The following is an 18,253-nucleotide window of genomic DNA, read 5'->3' as shown; positions in this document are numbered from 1 at the left end:
ATTTAAATTGTTCTATAATGTATACATACGTAAAAGGTGCTACATATCACACAAATGGTAACACTGAATGAATCATTCAAATTATAAAAATTAAAAAAAAATAACAGATCTAATTATATGTTTGTTCAAGTAGATAACCGACCTTATTATGTTATTCTTAAGTGATGGACTGGATGATTTTGTAGATGCAGATTTAGCAAGACCACCTTCACTTTCCAATTTTAGCCAGGTTATTATCCGAATGACTTTTGGGCAGAAAAGCAAGTCACTTATCATAGGAGATGATTAACAGAAGAAGATATTATTATTTTGATTGGTCTATTAGTTAATTGTTTCGTAGTATTTTTATTGTTTGAAATCCTATCCTTCACCTTATTCCCTTAAAAAAAAGGATTCATACATAAATATTACTCCCTCCGTCCCAATAAAAGTGGCCACTTTTTTTTGAGCACGGAGATTAAGAAATTGAGTGTTATATGTTTTAATAGAGTGTGGCCTACAATTGTTGACCAAATTAGTGAGTAATTGTTGACTTAATTAAAGTAATTTTGGCATTTTTAGAAAGTGGCCTACAATTGTTGACCAAATTAGTGAGTAATTGTTGACTTAATTAAAGTAAACTTTTGCTATTTTTAGAAAGTAGCCACTTTTAATGGGACACCCAAAAAGGAAATGTGGCCACTTTTATTGGGACGGAGGGAGTAGTTAATTGTTTCGTAGCATTAGGAAATATTATTATTGAGTATTACTTACACTTTAGAAGGGGAAGATGATTTCCTATATATACTCCAACAGCAAATATCCATGTGTAATAATTGGGTGTCACAATTTTATGTTTGCTATATATATATATATATATATATAGGGTTAGGTTCAATGAAAAAGGCCTAAATGTAAGAAAGAAGAGAGAATTAATCTCATCCGTTGATCTTATCTAATCTAACGGACATGATTTATTAACGCCATGTTCAACGGATTTTTTCGTTGAACATTCGTGAACATATACAATATTTTTGGGGGTTCTGGGTTTCGCTCATCCGTTGATCTTATCTAATCTAACGGACATGATTTATTAACGCCATGTTCAACGGATTTTTTCGTTGAACATTCGTGAACATATACAATATTTTTGGGGGTTCTGGGTTTCGACCCCCCATATGTTCAACAAAAAAATCCGTTGAACATGGCGTGAATAAATCATGTCCGTTAGATTAGATAAGATCAACGGATTAGATTACTTCTCTCTTCTTTCTTACATTTAGGCCTTCTTCATTGAACTTTAGCCTATATATATATATATATATATATATATATATATATATATAGGGAAGGGATCAAAAAAGAATGCTAAATGTAAAAAGAATAAGGAATCAAATCCGGCCCTTTATTGTTTTAAATCCTACGGCTGATGATTAAGAATTTATATTACAGCTATAAATCAATGAAAGGTTATTTTTGTCCTAATCTAATTAACACTACCGTAAATATCTATCATTTATATGGCAAATCTTTTTCTTTCCTTAAACTTAGGTAAGGTTATTTTAGCTAGGTATTAATGTTTGAGATAACTCTTTATGTAGTGATTAAATTTTCTTCAGCATTTTCGTATCTTCCTCAACCCAGCCTCACGCATTATCGTCAGCAATTGAAGAAAAACATTTTATTCAGCATTTTCGTATTTTCCTTATTCGCACAACTTGAAAGTTTATTCAGTTTAATATGTGAAATTATTCAGATTAGTTAAATGTTAATTCAACAGAGTCTGTATTTCATATTTTACGTTATTTATGGTTTTTTTTCACAATTATTTTATATACTCGAATTCATGAATTCATCCAAATTTTTTATTTGTTTAAATTATTTTAATGTGTATTCAAAAATTAATATTATGTGAATAAATAATAGAATCTTCACCTAATTTATATTTTTATTAGTCCAGCAATTAATTATTCATAATTTAACTCTTAATTGCTTAAATAAAATTAGTAATTCATGTAGCATTTTATTTTTTTCATTATTTCAAAACCTGTACATATTAATTTGGTTCTTTGTGTGATAATAAATAATTATATTGTATTTGAATATTGTTCAAAACGTACCCAAATAAGTAACATTATTCATGAATATATCGTATTCGAATATTGTTCATGACGTTCTGAATAAAAATCATATTTATGCGAATAAGGATAATAGTTTGCTGAATAATTTATATGATACTAATAAATTGTGAATAAGGAAACTATTTTGTTGAATAAAGTAGCATTTTTCATGAATAAATCATGAATTAACTCGTATTTTTCATATGATGTAAAACCTCCCTGGATACCATGAAGATCAAAGCTCGGTATGACTTCAGCTGATATTATGCTAGTTAATAATCTAAATAATACATAAGCTAACTGCATAATTCACTAAAATTATAGTGAATAATATTGAAAATTCATCGAATAACACTTTGTTATTAATCGAATAAGTAAAACAAGAAACTGAATAAATTAACTAATAAACGAATACACTATAGATATGTACAGTATAGTGAATATGTCACTATAAGATGTTGAACAAAATTACAAATTTTCTGAATAGAAAACAAATATTATACAAATCCAATATTTCATATTCACATAACACAATTCGAGCACAGGCATCAACACAAGCATCGAGCTCGGAAACACCGCATACTGTAATGCAAGTATCTGATATGGGATCCTTGGCGAAGGCTCCTACTTTCTTCAACATCCTCTTCGATGTTCAAACTCTCTCACACACAAAAACTACAGCCCATCAACAAATCTGCTGCAATGACACATCAGATCATCCCTTCAACTAATATACAGCACAGATTCATATCAAACAAAAATCAAGCAAGAATTTTAACCATTTATCTAAGCAAGCACCAATAATCATTGAGTTCCGAGTATCAGACAACCTGCAATCTCCATATTCATTCACATCACCATTTTTTTCCTTCTTCATTTAGAAAGTCGCCAGTTTCGGGAAAAGTTTCAACATCACGAACGAAGATTTTGATAACTGTAGAGATGTGAGCTTAGCATTTAGAAGGGAATCGAAATCTACCTGTACCCGTCAAATCAGAAGGTGAACGGTGAACCTCGCCGATTTCATGACCCAGGATCGACGGAAATTGAGGATATAATCCGGCTTCGGTGACAGCCTGCAGTCCCGACGGCGGCGGCGTTTTCAGGCAGAGGTCGTACCGACGAGTGGATGAAATCCGGACACGCCGCGGCGCCTTCAGATGCGCGCGATGACTAGTTACTGATCTTGGACCGCGGCGGCGGTTGGCGAAAGTGCAGGGAGGCGCCGGACTTAGGTGGAGCGACGACGTCGCCGGATTACAGAACGAAGAGGCGACGACGACGAATCTTGAAGAGATGAATTCGCGTCTGATGTAGGGTTTCTGAATTGAGTGGAGATGGTTTGCAAAAGTCGTGGGAAGGGAGAGAGAAAGTGGGGGGAAGATGGTTTGGTGGATGAAAGTGGGGGTGAAAGTAAATGTCCTAATTTAATGGAGTTAATTTAGGAATTCACAGTTTTCTGAATAGACAAAATGTCTAACATACCCCCAACGTTTTTATATATGATTTTTAAAGTTATTCAGTAAAAAAAAATGTAGATTAATTATTAATTAGTGCTAATCTGGACCATTAATTTATTCAGATCCTATGGTAAGGATTAATTCCTTATTCTTTATACTAAGGGGATTCTTTGTAGATCCTCTCACCCTATATATATATATATATATATATATATATATATATATTTGATTCAAACCTCAATATTACAGGTTTTTTTTTTCTTTGTGCTAAAGTATGAGTGCTCGGAATTTTTCATCCACATCAAACTCCCTTCCAGGTAAAAAAAAAAAAAAATTAAATATATAATGTCAATATAGCATGATCAATCTCAAACATGTGTCCTTAACCTGCATCTTAATTTCATGAGTTGGTTTTTTTTTTTTTTTTGGCTTATTTTTCTTATGATTTTATATTATAGCTACAGAGGTATATCGACAAAGAAGACTTTCACAAATGAAAAGGAAACGTTCGAAATTAAAACAACAGAATTCATGTGATATCAATAGTAAGTAATACAATGTTTTCAGAATAACATTTATTTATAGAAAAATATTTTTTTATTAAATTTAATTTTTTTTTGTTTATGCATTCAGGTTCTATACTAAATGAATTAAAAAAGGTGTTTGATTGCACTTATTGCGGAGCTACAAAATTTCAATACGAGCCTCCTACTTTTTGTTGGGATAATGGAAAGGTTATACTTCCATTTTCTGAAATTCCCGAAGAATTATATGAATTGTTTACATGTGAATCACAAGAAATTATGGATTTCCGAAGAAATATCCGCTCATACAATTCTATATTCTCATTTACTTCATTTGGAGTGAAATTGGATAAAGAGCTTGCATCTTCAAGACAAGGAATTTATTCTTTCCGAGCACAAGGAATGGTTTATCATGATCTTCCGGGATTGACACCACAAGATTCAACCCCTGGCTTTTTTCAATTATATTTTTATGAAACATGAAGTGAGGTAGAGAACAGAATGAACATAATGCAAAATCAAAATATCTCAGAAACAGTAGTGAAGAAGATCATAAAAATTTTGGAAGTCAATCCATATGCAAAAGTTTTTCGAAGATTGAAAGATTATCCTTCAATGGATAATGTTCAACTACATATTTCAAAAGATGTGAACTTATTAGATCAACGAGTATATAATTCTCCACATGCAGATCAAGTTGCAGCTATATGGGTCGAAGGTAATAATGATAACATACCATTTGAGCGAGATATTGTGGTTCATGCTCATTCGGGTGAGAGACATAGAATAAAACATTATTATGGATGTTATGATCCATTGCAATATCCACTCCTTTTTCCAAGAGGCGAAACAGGTTGGCATCAAAACATCAAAAAGATAATTGCAACAACACCTTTCGTTCGTAACAATAATCTCAATACTACTTCATCACTATCAACAAGTATGAGTGATGATGATATCATCTCCAGAGAAGAACAAGGTATTTATATTTTGCTAAGTTTTATATATAATTCTCACGTTAAAGTTATTTTCGATTGCTATCTTATTTAAGTATTAAGTTATGAAAATTATTATATGGATTTATTATAAAACAAAACTTAACATTAATGTTATTATATATCATGAAACTATTAGACTTGCCAATGAAATTCTAATACATAAGCAATTACGATGAAGACAAAGCATTAATTTGAATAAAATTGAAAGAGTAATGTGATGTTGACATCATAAACCACAACACCAATTGCACATAATATAGTTATTTTCAAGTAGAATAACCCCTGGAGTAACCTTGTAATCAGCTAAATGATATAAAAGCACAATTTATCTAACATATCTTTCTCCTGTGATATAGATAAAATCACTAATTATTGACTCCCACTAACAAAACACTTGTGCATAACTTTTCCCCACTTAGCGATTACACCATAGTTGAATGCCAAATAAAGAAGGCCAAAACAAACAAAACCTACTTAATTCCAACACATATGATGATTTTAGTCCTAAACCGGGGAAAACATATAATAAGATCCACACCTTTCACAAGACAGAGGTAACATACCCTCTCAATATAATGTGCTTCACAGGCTCTACACACCTATGAATTAAGGTCACTAACATTTCTTGCTCCATAGCATTCTTGATGAACGGCTATTTGACATATGAAATTAACACTGAAAAATCAATATCCTATTCATCACCTCAAGGAGTAATTTTGAAGAAAAGACACGTACGTCTTTAAACAAAAACAAATAGAGCTAAGCTGCACAAATACCTAATAGAAATGATAATTTTGTTGAAGTCCCAATCTTCGACCCACCAACAAACTGCACACCTCTGTGTTGTCCACTTTGCACAAACAGGTACATAGTGCCTTATCATGTCAAAAATAGCCAAATTATAATTTATACTGCAGTGGATAGAGTAGAAGAGATATCTCAGCATTCAGCACATCATGAACATTAAAGAGAACCTTGTAGGAAATTAAGCAACTTCTGCTTCCGCACTTTAATAGAATGTTGTTTAATAGATTTAGCAGGAACAAGGCTACGTTCATGATACTCGGCCATTTGTAACATCTATAAAAGGAAAGAACTCAAGAACTGGCATGTCATGGCAATTTCAATAACTACTAAATAAGCACATCTTCTATCAGCAATCACCTAAACTGGATATAGCATATACATACAGCTACAACCTTTTCAAATGTGCTCGAGGAAAATAGATAGAATACTAAAAGAAAGATTAGCTTCAAGAACACAACCATTGCTCGAGAGGTAGCAATGAGCCCTTCACCCTGACATTTTTTTTTTTGTGAAACCATATCTTCCTCCTTTCTGTAAAGCCAATGCATACACTTTAATTAGAACATTAAATAACATAAAGAAGATACTTAAGCTACTGCCATGTTTATATCATTACAGATACATAGCTCAACTTGGTAACTCTGACATTGTCTTCTGTCTTCAACTCTTTTTGATTTCAATAAATATTTTATGATGTATTCTTTCAATTTTACAGGTGTCATGAGGCAAAATAATAAGAACGTATCATGTCGAGAATATATTTACTATAAGCTACTGTAGGCAATTAAATTTATAGCCTATTAAATCCTGCCATGTGGAAATTATAAATTAAATATGAAAATATATATTTTATTTTATATTTTGGGATTAAATTAAATATTATTCCAAGATTAAATAAATATATAATTGATATTTGATTATATGGATTTATTGACCAATCAGAAATTGACATGTGGAAAATCTACATAAAATATTAAATATTTTATGTAGATAAATATCAATTTTGAGGAGCCAATCAAATCGCGCCACCTCAGCCCTAAAAGCCCAATATGACAGGCCAAAGCCCGCAGCCCACTCCATTCTTCACCTATAAATATGGGTCATTTGTGGAGTAAAAAAGACACAGAAATCATTTGAGAGCTCAAGTATTGAAGGAGTAATTCTCTACGACGAAGTCATCTCCAACGATCAAGGCGTTCTGCAAATAAGATCAAAGAGTTCTTCATCAAATTCATCCAAGTCAACGTTTGATTCAGAAATAAGGTGGAAGCCCTCTGAATTGGCGTTATCAAATCAAATTCAAGTCAACATTCAAGTTCAAGGAGATCAAGAAATTATATTTCCCTCCAAGGATTTGAAGAAGCTTGAAGAGGAGAATCAGAGGATCAAAGTAGAGAATCGCAACCCGCAACAAATTCATTTCAATCCACATATTTTGGATTTGTACACATTTTTGTATTTCATTTATTGAATACAATAAAATTTGTGTTTACAGCTACAAATCAGAAATACAAAGGAATCCGTACTTTTATTAGTAGGAAGATTGTTACAACAATTTGTTCACTTTTAATTATTTTTAATGATACAAGAATCAATTTATGGAAATCAGTCTTTGGGAAGATATGGCCATAAGTGAAGGAGATAATTAAGCTACAAAAAGTTTTAGAGCAAAATCCAATTATTGTCATCACAAATGTCGCTGTAAAAAAGTTTTTAGGTAAATCATGCACAACTAAAATTTTAATTTATATATTACCACCATTAATAACAAAATACATTTAATTTCTATATATATTAGAACCATAAATAACAAAATACATTACATGTCAGGTGCTTTGCAATTGCAAAGCACAGTGAGATCCGTATTACAAACTTCACCAGAATGTCTAGAGATTAAACATATGGAGCAAAGGCATGGAATAAATAATGGAAACTGTTCTTTTAATTATTTATTTTATATTTTATTAATATAGTAATCCAATCAATCATTTAACTTGTCTTATTCTTATGTCGTGAATGCAGATCCTATGAAACTTATGATCCATTAAGGATAACAGCATAAAAAATGATTCAAAAAATGACAAATGCAAAGGAAGTGACGTTGAAAGACCTTAAAGAAAATCAGCATATGTTGGTGAAGGTACTACATAACAAATTGAACATGCATTCCCTATTCTCCTTCGCAGAATAATCTTTGCAAATGATTAGTTGCTTATTTCTTTTATTTTTCGTTTATCTATACTTATATATTAATTGAGATTTATTATTTTATTTATCACAATTTTCTATTTTGATCTTTCAGGAATCTTACTATTGTTTTATGGGAATAGTTCAAGAGGTCGAAAATAAAGCATCAATATGGTATAATTCATGTAAAACGTGCTCAACATCATGCCCAAAGAATGCTGAAACTACAATATGCAAAAAATGCAATGAGGAGGTTGTTGAGACAACACCGAGGTAAAGACAATAGTACAAACACATAAAAATTTAATAAAAAAATAGATGTCATTATTATTAATATTTTTAACATACAATTCCAGGTTTAGAATAACCTTAAATGTTATACAAGGAGATTATGATGCAAATATTACAATGTTCGATGAGGTTGCAGCAGTATATGTAGGATGCTCGGTGGATGAGTATATTTCATCAATCAGTCACGTAAGTTTTAATTTTTTTCATCAATAGTCTTTGTCAAAATAACAAGTACTATCAATTTTTAAGAAATTTACTCATGATGATAATTTAAATATCTAATTTCCCAGGATGAAAACGATTCTGCATACTATAGACGTCTGGCCGCTCCAAATTCAACAGAAATACGGTTTATGACTACTATAAAGCATGCAAAACTTGATGATAGGGGAAAGCTAAATCTTATAGCAAGTGCAATCCAGAAGATAGAATGTGACCCGATGAATGCTGTAATGAAGTCGATGGTAACATCAATTGAAGAAACAAAAGATCATGAAGAAGGAAGGGAAGAAATAGTTAAGAAGGCACCCAAGACAAAACAAAAAAAGGGAAACAAAAAAATAGGCAAGAAGGCCATGTCAAATGAAGTGGGAGAAATCAAAACAACAACTAAAAAGACCAAGCAAATTGGAGCGGTGGAGTTACAAGTGCAGCCTCATGAAGTGCAAGGAAGGGGAAAACGAAAAATCACAAAAAAAGTTCTTGATGATTATATTGACATTACAAGCGATGAAGATGAAGATGATGATGATTGCACATTGAATAATTTTATCTCTGAAAGCAAAAATAAGAGAAAGAAATTTTCTCCACCCATCAAAGTCAAAGTAGAGAAGATTTGATGTGAATATAGATTCACATTTAATAGTACTTTAGACTAATTAGTAGTTGACGTATTTGCTTTTACTTTTTAATTTTTTTCATACAAGCAATATTTGACTTTTTAAAATTAAATAGGTATATCAAATTTATTCACAATCATTTTTATAATTATATTTTGAGTATTGCATTAAATATGATATTAACTTTTAGCATAATATTATACTATCAAGCATAACACGTGCAACGCACGTTTCCTCTACTAGTACATCCAAAATTACTATAATTTATAAGGACGGGAAAAAATGAAAGAGTTTTGCTTTGTGTGAGAAAGTCTTATTGTTCAATGTAATTATTCAAGTTCATATTTAATTAAAGTAATATATGTAATTACAAACACCAACAAAATTAAAATTTAACTATTGAAATATATTCCATTTTTATTGTTCAGCCCAAAACAAAGTCCATTTTTTTAAAAATGGACTTTCATGAAGAAATAATTTAATTTAACCTCCGGTGAAACGCAATATTAAATTATGTAACGTTATTTTTTTTTTTTTTTCTGATTCTCTGACATGTGATCTAAATCCTTTTTTGTAATGTTATTTTTTTTCTTAATGTTTATACATTAAAAAAAAAAAGATTATATACAAGTAAAAGCGAATGAAAAATGTTGTTGCGTTATCATGTAGCGCACCAAAATTGTGATGAGTGGCACAGGGCTTCAAACTCTTCACCTTCGTCTTCGTCTCCGTCTTTGTCTCCGTCTTTTTCTCAACCTCAAGTCTTCGTCTTCGTCTTCGTCTTCGTCTTCGTCTTCTCAGTCGGGCCAACATTTGTATGGAACACGAGAGAGTAGGGATAGAAATAACATCTAACCACGACTTGACACAAAACCTCAAGTCAAGCAAGTCTTGTACGTAATATTTGTGTGTATATATATATATATGATGGTTATTGGATGCACTTATTAGCTACTTAATTATCATAATACAATCATAATTAGCAGCCATCGAGAAAAAGCTTTCTTGCATTTTGCAGTATGCATTCCTAATTACCATAATTGCCTTCCCAATGCTTTCTTCTGAAGCCAAATCCAAACAACCTCTGAGCCTTGCAACTGATCAAACAGCCCTTCTTTCACTCAAACATATATCTCTTTTACTTGCAACTAATTGGACCAACTCCACCTCCGTCTGCAGCTGGATTGGCGTCACTTGCAGCTTCCGCCACCACAGAGTTGCTGCCTTGAATCTCTCCAACATGGCTCTCTCCGCCACCATTCCTCCACAGCTCGGACACCTCTCCTTCCTCGTCTCGCTCGACCTCTCCAATAACCTTTTCTATGGAGATTTGCCACACCAACTGTCTCTCCTTCGCCGTTTGAAGTTCATATCTTTCCAACTCAACAACTTCACTGGAGACATCCCTCCGATATTGGGTCAGTTACCAAAATTAGAGCACTTGAATTTAAGCAGCAACAGCTTCATAGGTTCCATCCCAAAATCTCTCTCAAACCTCACAAACCTACAATTTCTTGACTTATCTTCCAATTCTCTAAGTGGAGAGATTCCAAAAGAGTTTGGGAGACTTCAAAGTCTACAAACTCTATCAGTTCAATTCAATCGTCTATCCGGTGCTATACCATCAGCCATATTCAACATCTCAACCCTTGTAGTTATAGCATTGAGAAACAATGAATTGAGTGGAAGTCTTCCAACAGACATGTGCAGTAATCTTCCATTTCTTGCTGGGATTTATCTTTCTAACAATCAGCTGAGTGGCGCGATTCCCACAAATCTATCCCAATGTTCACGACTTGAGTATTTGAGCCTCTCTTACAACTCTTTAAGTGGGGAGATACCTTCAGAAATCGGCTACTTAACATCTCTTCAGATTCTATATCTTGGTGGTAACAATTTGAATGGTATATATATGGTTCAAGTTCTTCTCACATAAATTTGTGTATTAAATGAGATTTGATTAGTTTCATGAAACTTTTTTTGCCAGGAATACTACCACATGAGATTGGCCGTCTTCAAAGTCTGGTTACTTTTGGTGCTGAACAGAGTGAGATTGCGGGCTCAATTGATTTCAATATTTTCATGAATATGTCTTCTCTGCAAACCTTAATACTATGGCGTAACAAATTCACGGGGAACCTTTCAAGGGATGTCGGGAATATTACCATGCTAACAGAGTTATACCTCTCGGAAAACCATTTTACAGGTACAACAGAGTAATTTTCATGTAAATTATCTGTTTCGCTACAATATATATGTGTTTTTAGCTACAGATTGGAAATCTCATGTTTTGCAGGGCTTATTCCCACTGAATTTGGCCAACTTTACTATTTGGAGAACTTATCACTACAGTTGAACAGCTTGAGTGGTTCGATTCCATATGAGCTCTTTAACATTTCAACTCTTCGGATTCTTGGACTTGTCGGCAATGCTCTGTCAGGGGTTCTTCCAACCCATTTATGCCATGCTTCTCCCTCTCTCGAAGAACTTTATCTTGGCCGAAATTCTATCACTGGAGCAATACCCAACTCCATCTCTAACTGTTCTCAACTCACAATTCTCACACTTAATAACAACAAATTCAGTGGTTATATACCTACTCATCTCGGCAACCTAAGACTTCTTCAAAGTCTTCGACTACATAGAAACAATCTTACCCAGGCACCATCTTCTTCCTTCATTACTTCATTGACAAATTTCAAGTCTCTAACTCGTTTGTCAATTGATGATAATCCTCTAAATGGTGTCATTCCAGCTTCTGTCGGGAATTTATCTTCCTCGCTTTCAATATTCACCGCCGGCAACTCCAAATTCAGTGGCAGCATTCCTGTTGACATAGGCAATCTAAGCAATATGATGGTATTAGATTTTTCTGGGAATGAGTTATCTGGTAATATTCCACTAACTATAAGCCATTTGCATCAACTTCAAGGATTACGTATGTCTGATAACATGTTGGGAGGCTCAATACCACATGCTATATGTGATCTATTTAGCCTCAATACTTTAGTTATGAGCAAGAATCAATTTTCAGGCCCAATTCCTAAATGTCTGGGAAATGTCTCTTCTTTAAGAAATCTTTATCTAGACTCCAACATTTTGAATTCAAGCATACCATCAAGCTTATGGGGCCTAAAAGATTTGATCAAATTAGACTTGTCCTCAAATTCATTAAATGGGTCACTACCTCTAGAGATGAGTAACTTAAGAGCAGCGATCTATATAAATGTAGCAATGAATCAGTTGTCAGGGTCAATTCCCAGCACTATTGGGAAGTTGCAGAATTTGGTTAATCTGTCTTTGGCAAATAATAGACTAGAAGGTTATATGCCTGTGTCTATGGGAAGCATGATCAGTTTGGCAAATCTCGACTTATCGTACAACAACCTCTCTGGTTCAATTCCAAAGTCTTTAGAAGCACTTCAACACCTCGACTACTTTAATGTCTCTTTCAATAGTTTAAGTGGAGAAATTCCTAATGGAGGTTCTTTTAGAAACTTCACTATGGATTCTTTTAAGGGTAATGAGGCATTGTGTGGAATCCCCAAGTTCCATGTCCAAATTTGCTCTTCAACTAACCACAGATCAAAGAGAAAGAAGGTGGAACGAACTTCATTTATTGTTTTCGGGCTTGTGGCTTTCATCTCGATTGTTGCTCTGGTCTTTATAATTGTCAGAAACAAAAGGAAAGTTAAGACGACTGGAGAAGTTGATGAGTTGATATTCATTGTGCCGGAAAGAATCTCTTATTATGAACTGCTGCAAGCAACGGAAAGATTCGATGAAAGTAATTTACTTGGCATTGGGAGTTCTTGCTCTGTTTATAAAGGAATTCTTAACAATGGGAAGGATATCGTTGTCAAGGTGTTTAATATGCAGCTAGAAGGTATTTCAAGAATATTTGATGTCGAATGTGAGATACTACGTAGCATTCGACACAGGAATCTGACAAGCGTCATAAGCAGTTGCTCCAATCACTACTACAAAATTTCACATACATAACACTCAATACATAACGGTTTTTTTAAAAAACCGTTATGTATGAGCGCACTTTTAGGTATAGATAACGGTTTGACAAAAAACCGTTATCTATGTAGTGTTATCCATACTCATAGACAACGGTTTAAGTTAATCCGTTATCTTTGTGCGTTATCTATTAGTCCCATAGATAACGGTACTACAAAACCGTTAAGCCGACCGTTATCTATGAGCATGTTTTTATAACGGTTTTTTGGACGTTAAGAAAAACGTTATATAAGTGTTATGTATAATCATATTTATTTTTATTAATTTTTTTTAATTTTTTTTAAACCCATATTATTTTATATTAAAATATAATTCCCCCAAATCCTTTCTTTCTCTCTCTCGTCTAATTCCCCCAAAACGTCACTCTCTCTCTCGTCCTCCCCCTAACCAGCGGCGCCACCCAAAACCACCAAACCCTAACTCTCTCTCTCGGCCTTCCCCAAGTCCGCCATGCCTCTGCGGGTCAGCAAAGGATGATGGCACCGTCGAACTCGCGTGCAACGCGGATGAGGCGGTTCCATCAAGGGAACGCCGAAGGCTAGGGCACATCGATGCGAAGCAAGGAAAAGGAGGATGTTATCGGCGGCAGCTGGTCGCTGGCTTCACGAAGATGACGGCTATGCCTTGTCAGCCTCGCCGGAGTTAGAGGCGGCGGTGGCAGCGGATTTGAAATTTTGGGGAAAAAATTAGGGCTCATGTGTGTGCGTAAGTACGTTCTGGAGATACGGGGGTAGAGACGATGGGAGGCGCGATGATGGCGGTGACCGTGGCAGCCGGCAGCGGCTGACGCCACCGGAGAAGAGGGAGAGGCGACCATGGTTTGGGGTAATTCAATATTTTTTTTTTCTTCCTTTTGTTACCAGTTAATTGGAGCTTCTAGATTCCTCGCTGTTCAGCAGCGTCGTGCCCTCGCTTATGCCCGCCTCAAACGGTATTCTTTCTCTCTCTCCGAATTATCCTCGATTGTATTTGCACTCAGTTTGTGTGTGCAAGTAGTATACTGGAGTGTGAAGGAGCAAACATCCATGGATGAGTGGTTATGTGTCTAAGAAAGAAATTGAGTTCTCAATGTTTCTAATCTCTGATTCCTAGATTGTGAATTTTTCCTTATTCTAGTTTGGTCCAGAAGTCAATATTTGCCCTGCAACTATTAACTTAGATATGCTTTGGTTTGCTCCAGTTGTTTATAGCATTTCTATTTCACCTCAAATTCTTTGTTTTGTACGCAGGGGTTTTGAAGACTATAGGGTTTCAGGAGGTGAATTAGCTTATCAGCAGCTTTGTTTTGTGTATCAGTTATGAACGTAATTGACCTTAATTTTTTCTTTGGATTCTAATGGTTGGTGTTGTACAAAGTGAATTTTGTGGTGGGGAGTGGGAGATATTATTTGTTGAGAATTTGAAGGTTTGATGAGGGAGCTGGAAAACACTTCACGTAATTTGGATCTGTGAGCTGGTTGTTTTGTTGTAGATTTAACTTTGCTTCAAAATGAAATAAGGAACCGAGCCCTAAGTTTCTTCTTCACTGCAGACTATTGCTGCTGCCGCGGGTATAACCAATTTGCCATGGGTATAAATTTCTTCTTCACTGGAGTGAATATAAGAGTAAGACTCAATCTCCTCATATAACCAATTTGCCATGGGTATAAATTTCACTCAAATTGCATAATCTCTTCATTATGTTGTTTTCTTTCCTGAAAGTTCTATATTGTCTGTTTTCCATGTTTCCCCTATTAGGTAGAATTGAGCGATAGGAGGGAGTAAACTGAGATAGAATGATCACCTTGAATGTTTGTTTTGGTGGGATGTGTTATTTGCTCCATATACAAGCAACAATTTTCAGTGGAATCCAGCTGTACGTCATGAAAAATATTGTCATCTCATATCGACTTGTATCTTGTATTCTTGTTAAGTTGTTGTTCACTTGTTTGCAGTGTGACATCATCTAATATGTTTGATCTAACGATTTTGTCCTGCATATGTTTTAAGAGTGTGGCGATTTCTTTCTTTGGTGGTTGATCTTTATGGAAAATAAGTTTATCCTATGAAGTACAAAGGATTATTAGAAAAGTGAAGTAGTATTGTGTGGTTGTTATCAGACTTGTTTGTGAGGCACAGGCTCATTGAGATTTGAGAATGTTTTTGTTCAGTTAAATTGAAGCCACTCTCTTCTATATGGGGTATGAACTGTTCAATGGAGTTTATTGCATATGATGGGTATGCCAAAATTTCCATTAAAGAGATCCCTAGTTTACCAGGAATCTGAAGTTTCTACATTAAGTTATTAATAGCTGCATGTAATGCTCTTTAATGTCCAAATGGCTATTTTTCTGTTCATTTGAGTATAAATCTGCAATTATTCAGACCCATACAGTTTCTTCCCTTTCCCTAAAATAAATATTTATTCATTAATAAGACCAATATCTTGTTGTAATATGGTGGGATTGTTTATACTTCAAGTGGAGAAGTACTCCATGTATAATAGCATTGCAAATTGGGTCAAGACTTTTGACCATATGTTTTTCTTTCCCTGGGGCACAGAGGGGGGGTTATCTTTCCTTCTTCTTTTTGGTAATTTTTTTGAAATGTTTTTATTGTTTTCAATCTAAATCTCAATGATTTTTGCACAGCTTCAGGAGAGACAAACTCATTTGAGTCAGTTCCTGATCTTGAAAAGTCCATGTACACAGAAATTGATGGATTTCCTTGTGTCCGTCTACTCAACCTTTCAGGGGAAATTGGTTGCTCAAGTTGGTACTTCTGTCAAAGCACTCATGATAAATGTATCTAACATATTATTAAACCCATTTGCTAATGAAAATTTGCATTGTAGATCCTGCACGTGAGAAAGTTGTCGCACCAATTGTTAGATTTAAGAATTCAAAGGAGTTGACTGGACCAGCAGCAGTCCTGGTCTCTTTAGATGAATTTGAAAGCGTGCTGTCAAGGCATGTAATTGTTTCCTTCTTTTGCATGCCTGAAATTTCTTGTTACACAATAATATATTTCTTACAATTTGGTTTATAGAAATATCTTTGTAGGAAACTTTTTGGGCTATGTGATCCATGTGCAAGTGATGTGGAGAGTTAAAAGATAGAATGCAAAGGGAAAAGGATAAAATCCAAACATATTGTTTTCCCTCTTTCATATCTGTCTGAGTAAACTTAGTTTTTGGCTCTTCATGAACCTCTCTGCGCAAAAGCTGTGATCATGAGAGGTCAAGCTTGTTATGTGCATGTGTGCATGTGCATGTTATTTGGGGTTTATCTATAAATTTTTCTGTTTATTAGTTGGGCTGATGTCAGGAATCCATCCTTTAAGTTGATTTTATTTGTTTTCCTTGTTCCAGAGTATCAAAAGACTTAGATTTTGCTAGTAAAGTGGCCGGCATATTTGTTGAATCAAGAAGTCAGGTTCAAAATGGTTTAAAGGGTATGTGGATCCATCAATTTTGTTTAGTTTGGGGCAGGTTAAAATTTCTTTGATAATATAACCTATCATATTTTACCTTTCAGGATTTTCTCCAGATGTCAAATTTCCACAGGCAGAATTTGCTCCATATACAAGCAACAATTTTCAGTGGAATCCAGCTGTACGTCATGAAAAATAATGTCATCTCATATCGACTTGTCTCGAGTTATTCATTTGTTTCTGAAAGTGTTAAGAAAAATGTATCATTTATGCTATTCCTTGAAGTAAATTGAAGTTTATGATTGCAATTTCAGAAAGTGGTATAGAAATCTTTTGAAACTAGATATAAACTGTACCTGCTTGATCATCCTTCGGAAAGGACTACACACTAAGCTTAGAAGGTGCATCAGAGGTTTCGATTTGATTGATTAATTGTTAGTTTATTCCTTTTTCTTGTGGCTGTGATCAGGCTTTTTGAATTTCTCTTTTCAGTTACTACCTTTTTCTCCATCCTGTTTTGCATTAAGTGCCTATTTTGTCCATGTAAAGACAGGAAATGCTGCAACTCAAATCAAAATCCACTCATTTGCTTGTATGGTAAACTATATTCGAACTGTTTTCGACATCATATATTTTGGACTTTGAAAGCCCATACTGTAGGAAATATATACAGAAGAAATTTCTGTACGGTTTACTGTTCAGTGGCTAATGTACAACTAGGCTGCTTCTTTCTTTGTTTCTAAATAACTCTAGTAGTCGTAGATAATCTTGTGAGCATTTTATGAACCTCCTGACACCATTTTGGCTTCGAGCTAAATTAGCTTTCAATTTAGTTTCTTATGGAATATCATGTGATGCAATATCTTGAGATATAATTCTAGTGAAATTTGGTTGAGGCAGAACCGCAGAAACATTGCAGGAAACATGAAGGAACCAATTTGAAATTGATTAAATTTGGATGAGTAACAATTGTTGGTGCGGTTGAGCACATAGCATGTTTAGGCTGCAGTGTTACTCCTCTCTCCATGATTTTCTAGCATGTTCACTTCTTCCAAACTAATTACCACTGTTGCGCCTCAGCAGGGATCTGGAATCATATGGAAGGCTTATAATTTTCCAGTGATTTTGCTCTCTGAGACCAGCACATCTATCTTGCAACAGGTATTTGGGATTCAAAATATATAATATCTTACCATGTTTTTGTTTAGAAAAAAAGTTATCCCTCCCACAGAAGAAGAAGAAGAAGAGAAATTGATATTGCAGAAGATCCCACTTCAGAAAATGATGGTGGAGATAAGTTAGTATTTCCTATGTGGCCATACTTTGCTTGTTTTCGTGAGATTCATTCTCATTTTTTGCATCATTTAGGTTAATTAATTTGTGATCTGTATGTTTCATGACAGTGGCAAAATGTGGTTTAAAGAATATGAGTAATGATGTGGAGCGATGCTTGTCCTTGGTAAGATTCTGATATCTGCATTATGCTGTAAATGTGAATTTCCTATATTTTAATCTAATCACCATGCGTCACTACAAGTTATTTTACTATGTTGAAATAGTTTTCCTAGGCAGTCTGCAAAGCTTCCAAAAGCTAAGCTTCTACTCCCTGTC

The 18,253-nt window shown here is 34.2% G+C and overlaps 2 protein-coding genes and 3 long non-coding RNA genes across 5 annotated transcripts; 3 read left to right on the top strand and 2 right to left on the bottom strand.

The window, feature by feature from the left end:
* Positions 1–2,474: 2,474 nt before the first annotated feature.
* On the bottom strand, positions 2,475–3,655 carry LOC131015499 (uncharacterized). Its single transcript, XR_009098559.1, has 2 exons — positions 3,079–3,655; positions 2,475–2,758 (listed from the first exon to the last, which is right to left on the bottom strand). It is a non-coding gene; the product is annotated as an uncharacterized LOC131015499 (long non-coding RNA).
* A 1,972-nt stretch (positions 3,656–5,627) lies between these two features.
* On the bottom strand, positions 5,628–6,227 carry LOC131015494 (uncharacterized). The gene is made up of 3 exons (XR_009098554.1): positions 6,056–6,227; positions 5,858–5,956; positions 5,628–5,733 (listed from the first exon to the last, which is right to left on the bottom strand). It is a non-coding gene; the product is annotated as an uncharacterized LOC131015494 (long non-coding RNA).
* A 1,971-nt stretch (positions 6,228–8,198) lies between these two features.
* On the top strand, positions 8,199–8,892 carry LOC131015500 (uncharacterized). Its single transcript, XR_009098560.1, has 2 exons — positions 8,199–8,348; positions 8,432–8,892. It is a non-coding gene; the product is annotated as an uncharacterized LOC131015500 (long non-coding RNA).
* A 1,364-nt stretch (positions 8,893–10,256) lies between these two features.
* Positions 10,257–14,498, top strand: LOC131019168 (receptor kinase-like protein Xa21). Its single transcript, XM_057947854.1, has 4 exons — positions 10,257–11,109; positions 11,193–11,411; positions 11,502–13,091; positions 14,461–14,498. The coding sequence occupies exons 1-4, from the start codon at positions 10,257–10,259 to the stop codon at positions 14,496–14,498; spliced, it is 2,700 nt and encodes an 899-aa protein (XP_057803837.1).
* Positions 14,499–15,483: 985 nt separating this feature from the next.
* On the top strand, positions 15,484–18,169 carry LOC131015465 (nicastrin-like). Its single transcript, XM_057943885.1, has 6 exons — positions 15,484–15,981; positions 16,065–16,179; positions 16,581–16,663; positions 16,747–16,823; positions 17,726–17,939; positions 18,046–18,169. The coding sequence occupies exons 1-5, from the start codon at positions 15,912–15,914 to the stop codon at positions 17,825–17,827; spliced, it is 447 nt and encodes a 148-aa protein (XP_057799868.1). The 5' UTR covers positions 15,484–15,911; the 3' UTR covers positions 17,828–17,939; positions 18,046–18,169.
* The last annotated feature ends 84 nt before the right edge of the window (positions 18,170–18,253 follow it).

This window comes from Salvia miltiorrhiza, chromosome 3 (assembly GCF_028751815.1).
Source record: "Salvia miltiorrhiza cultivar Shanhuang (shh) chromosome 3, IMPLAD_Smil_shh, whole genome shotgun sequence".
NCBI classification, from domain to species: Eukaryota; Viridiplantae; Streptophyta; class Magnoliopsida; order Lamiales; family Lamiaceae; genus Salvia; species Salvia miltiorrhiza.
The sequence above is the reverse complement of the archived record's forward strand: the minus strand, read 5'-3'. Positions and strand labels throughout refer to the sequence as shown.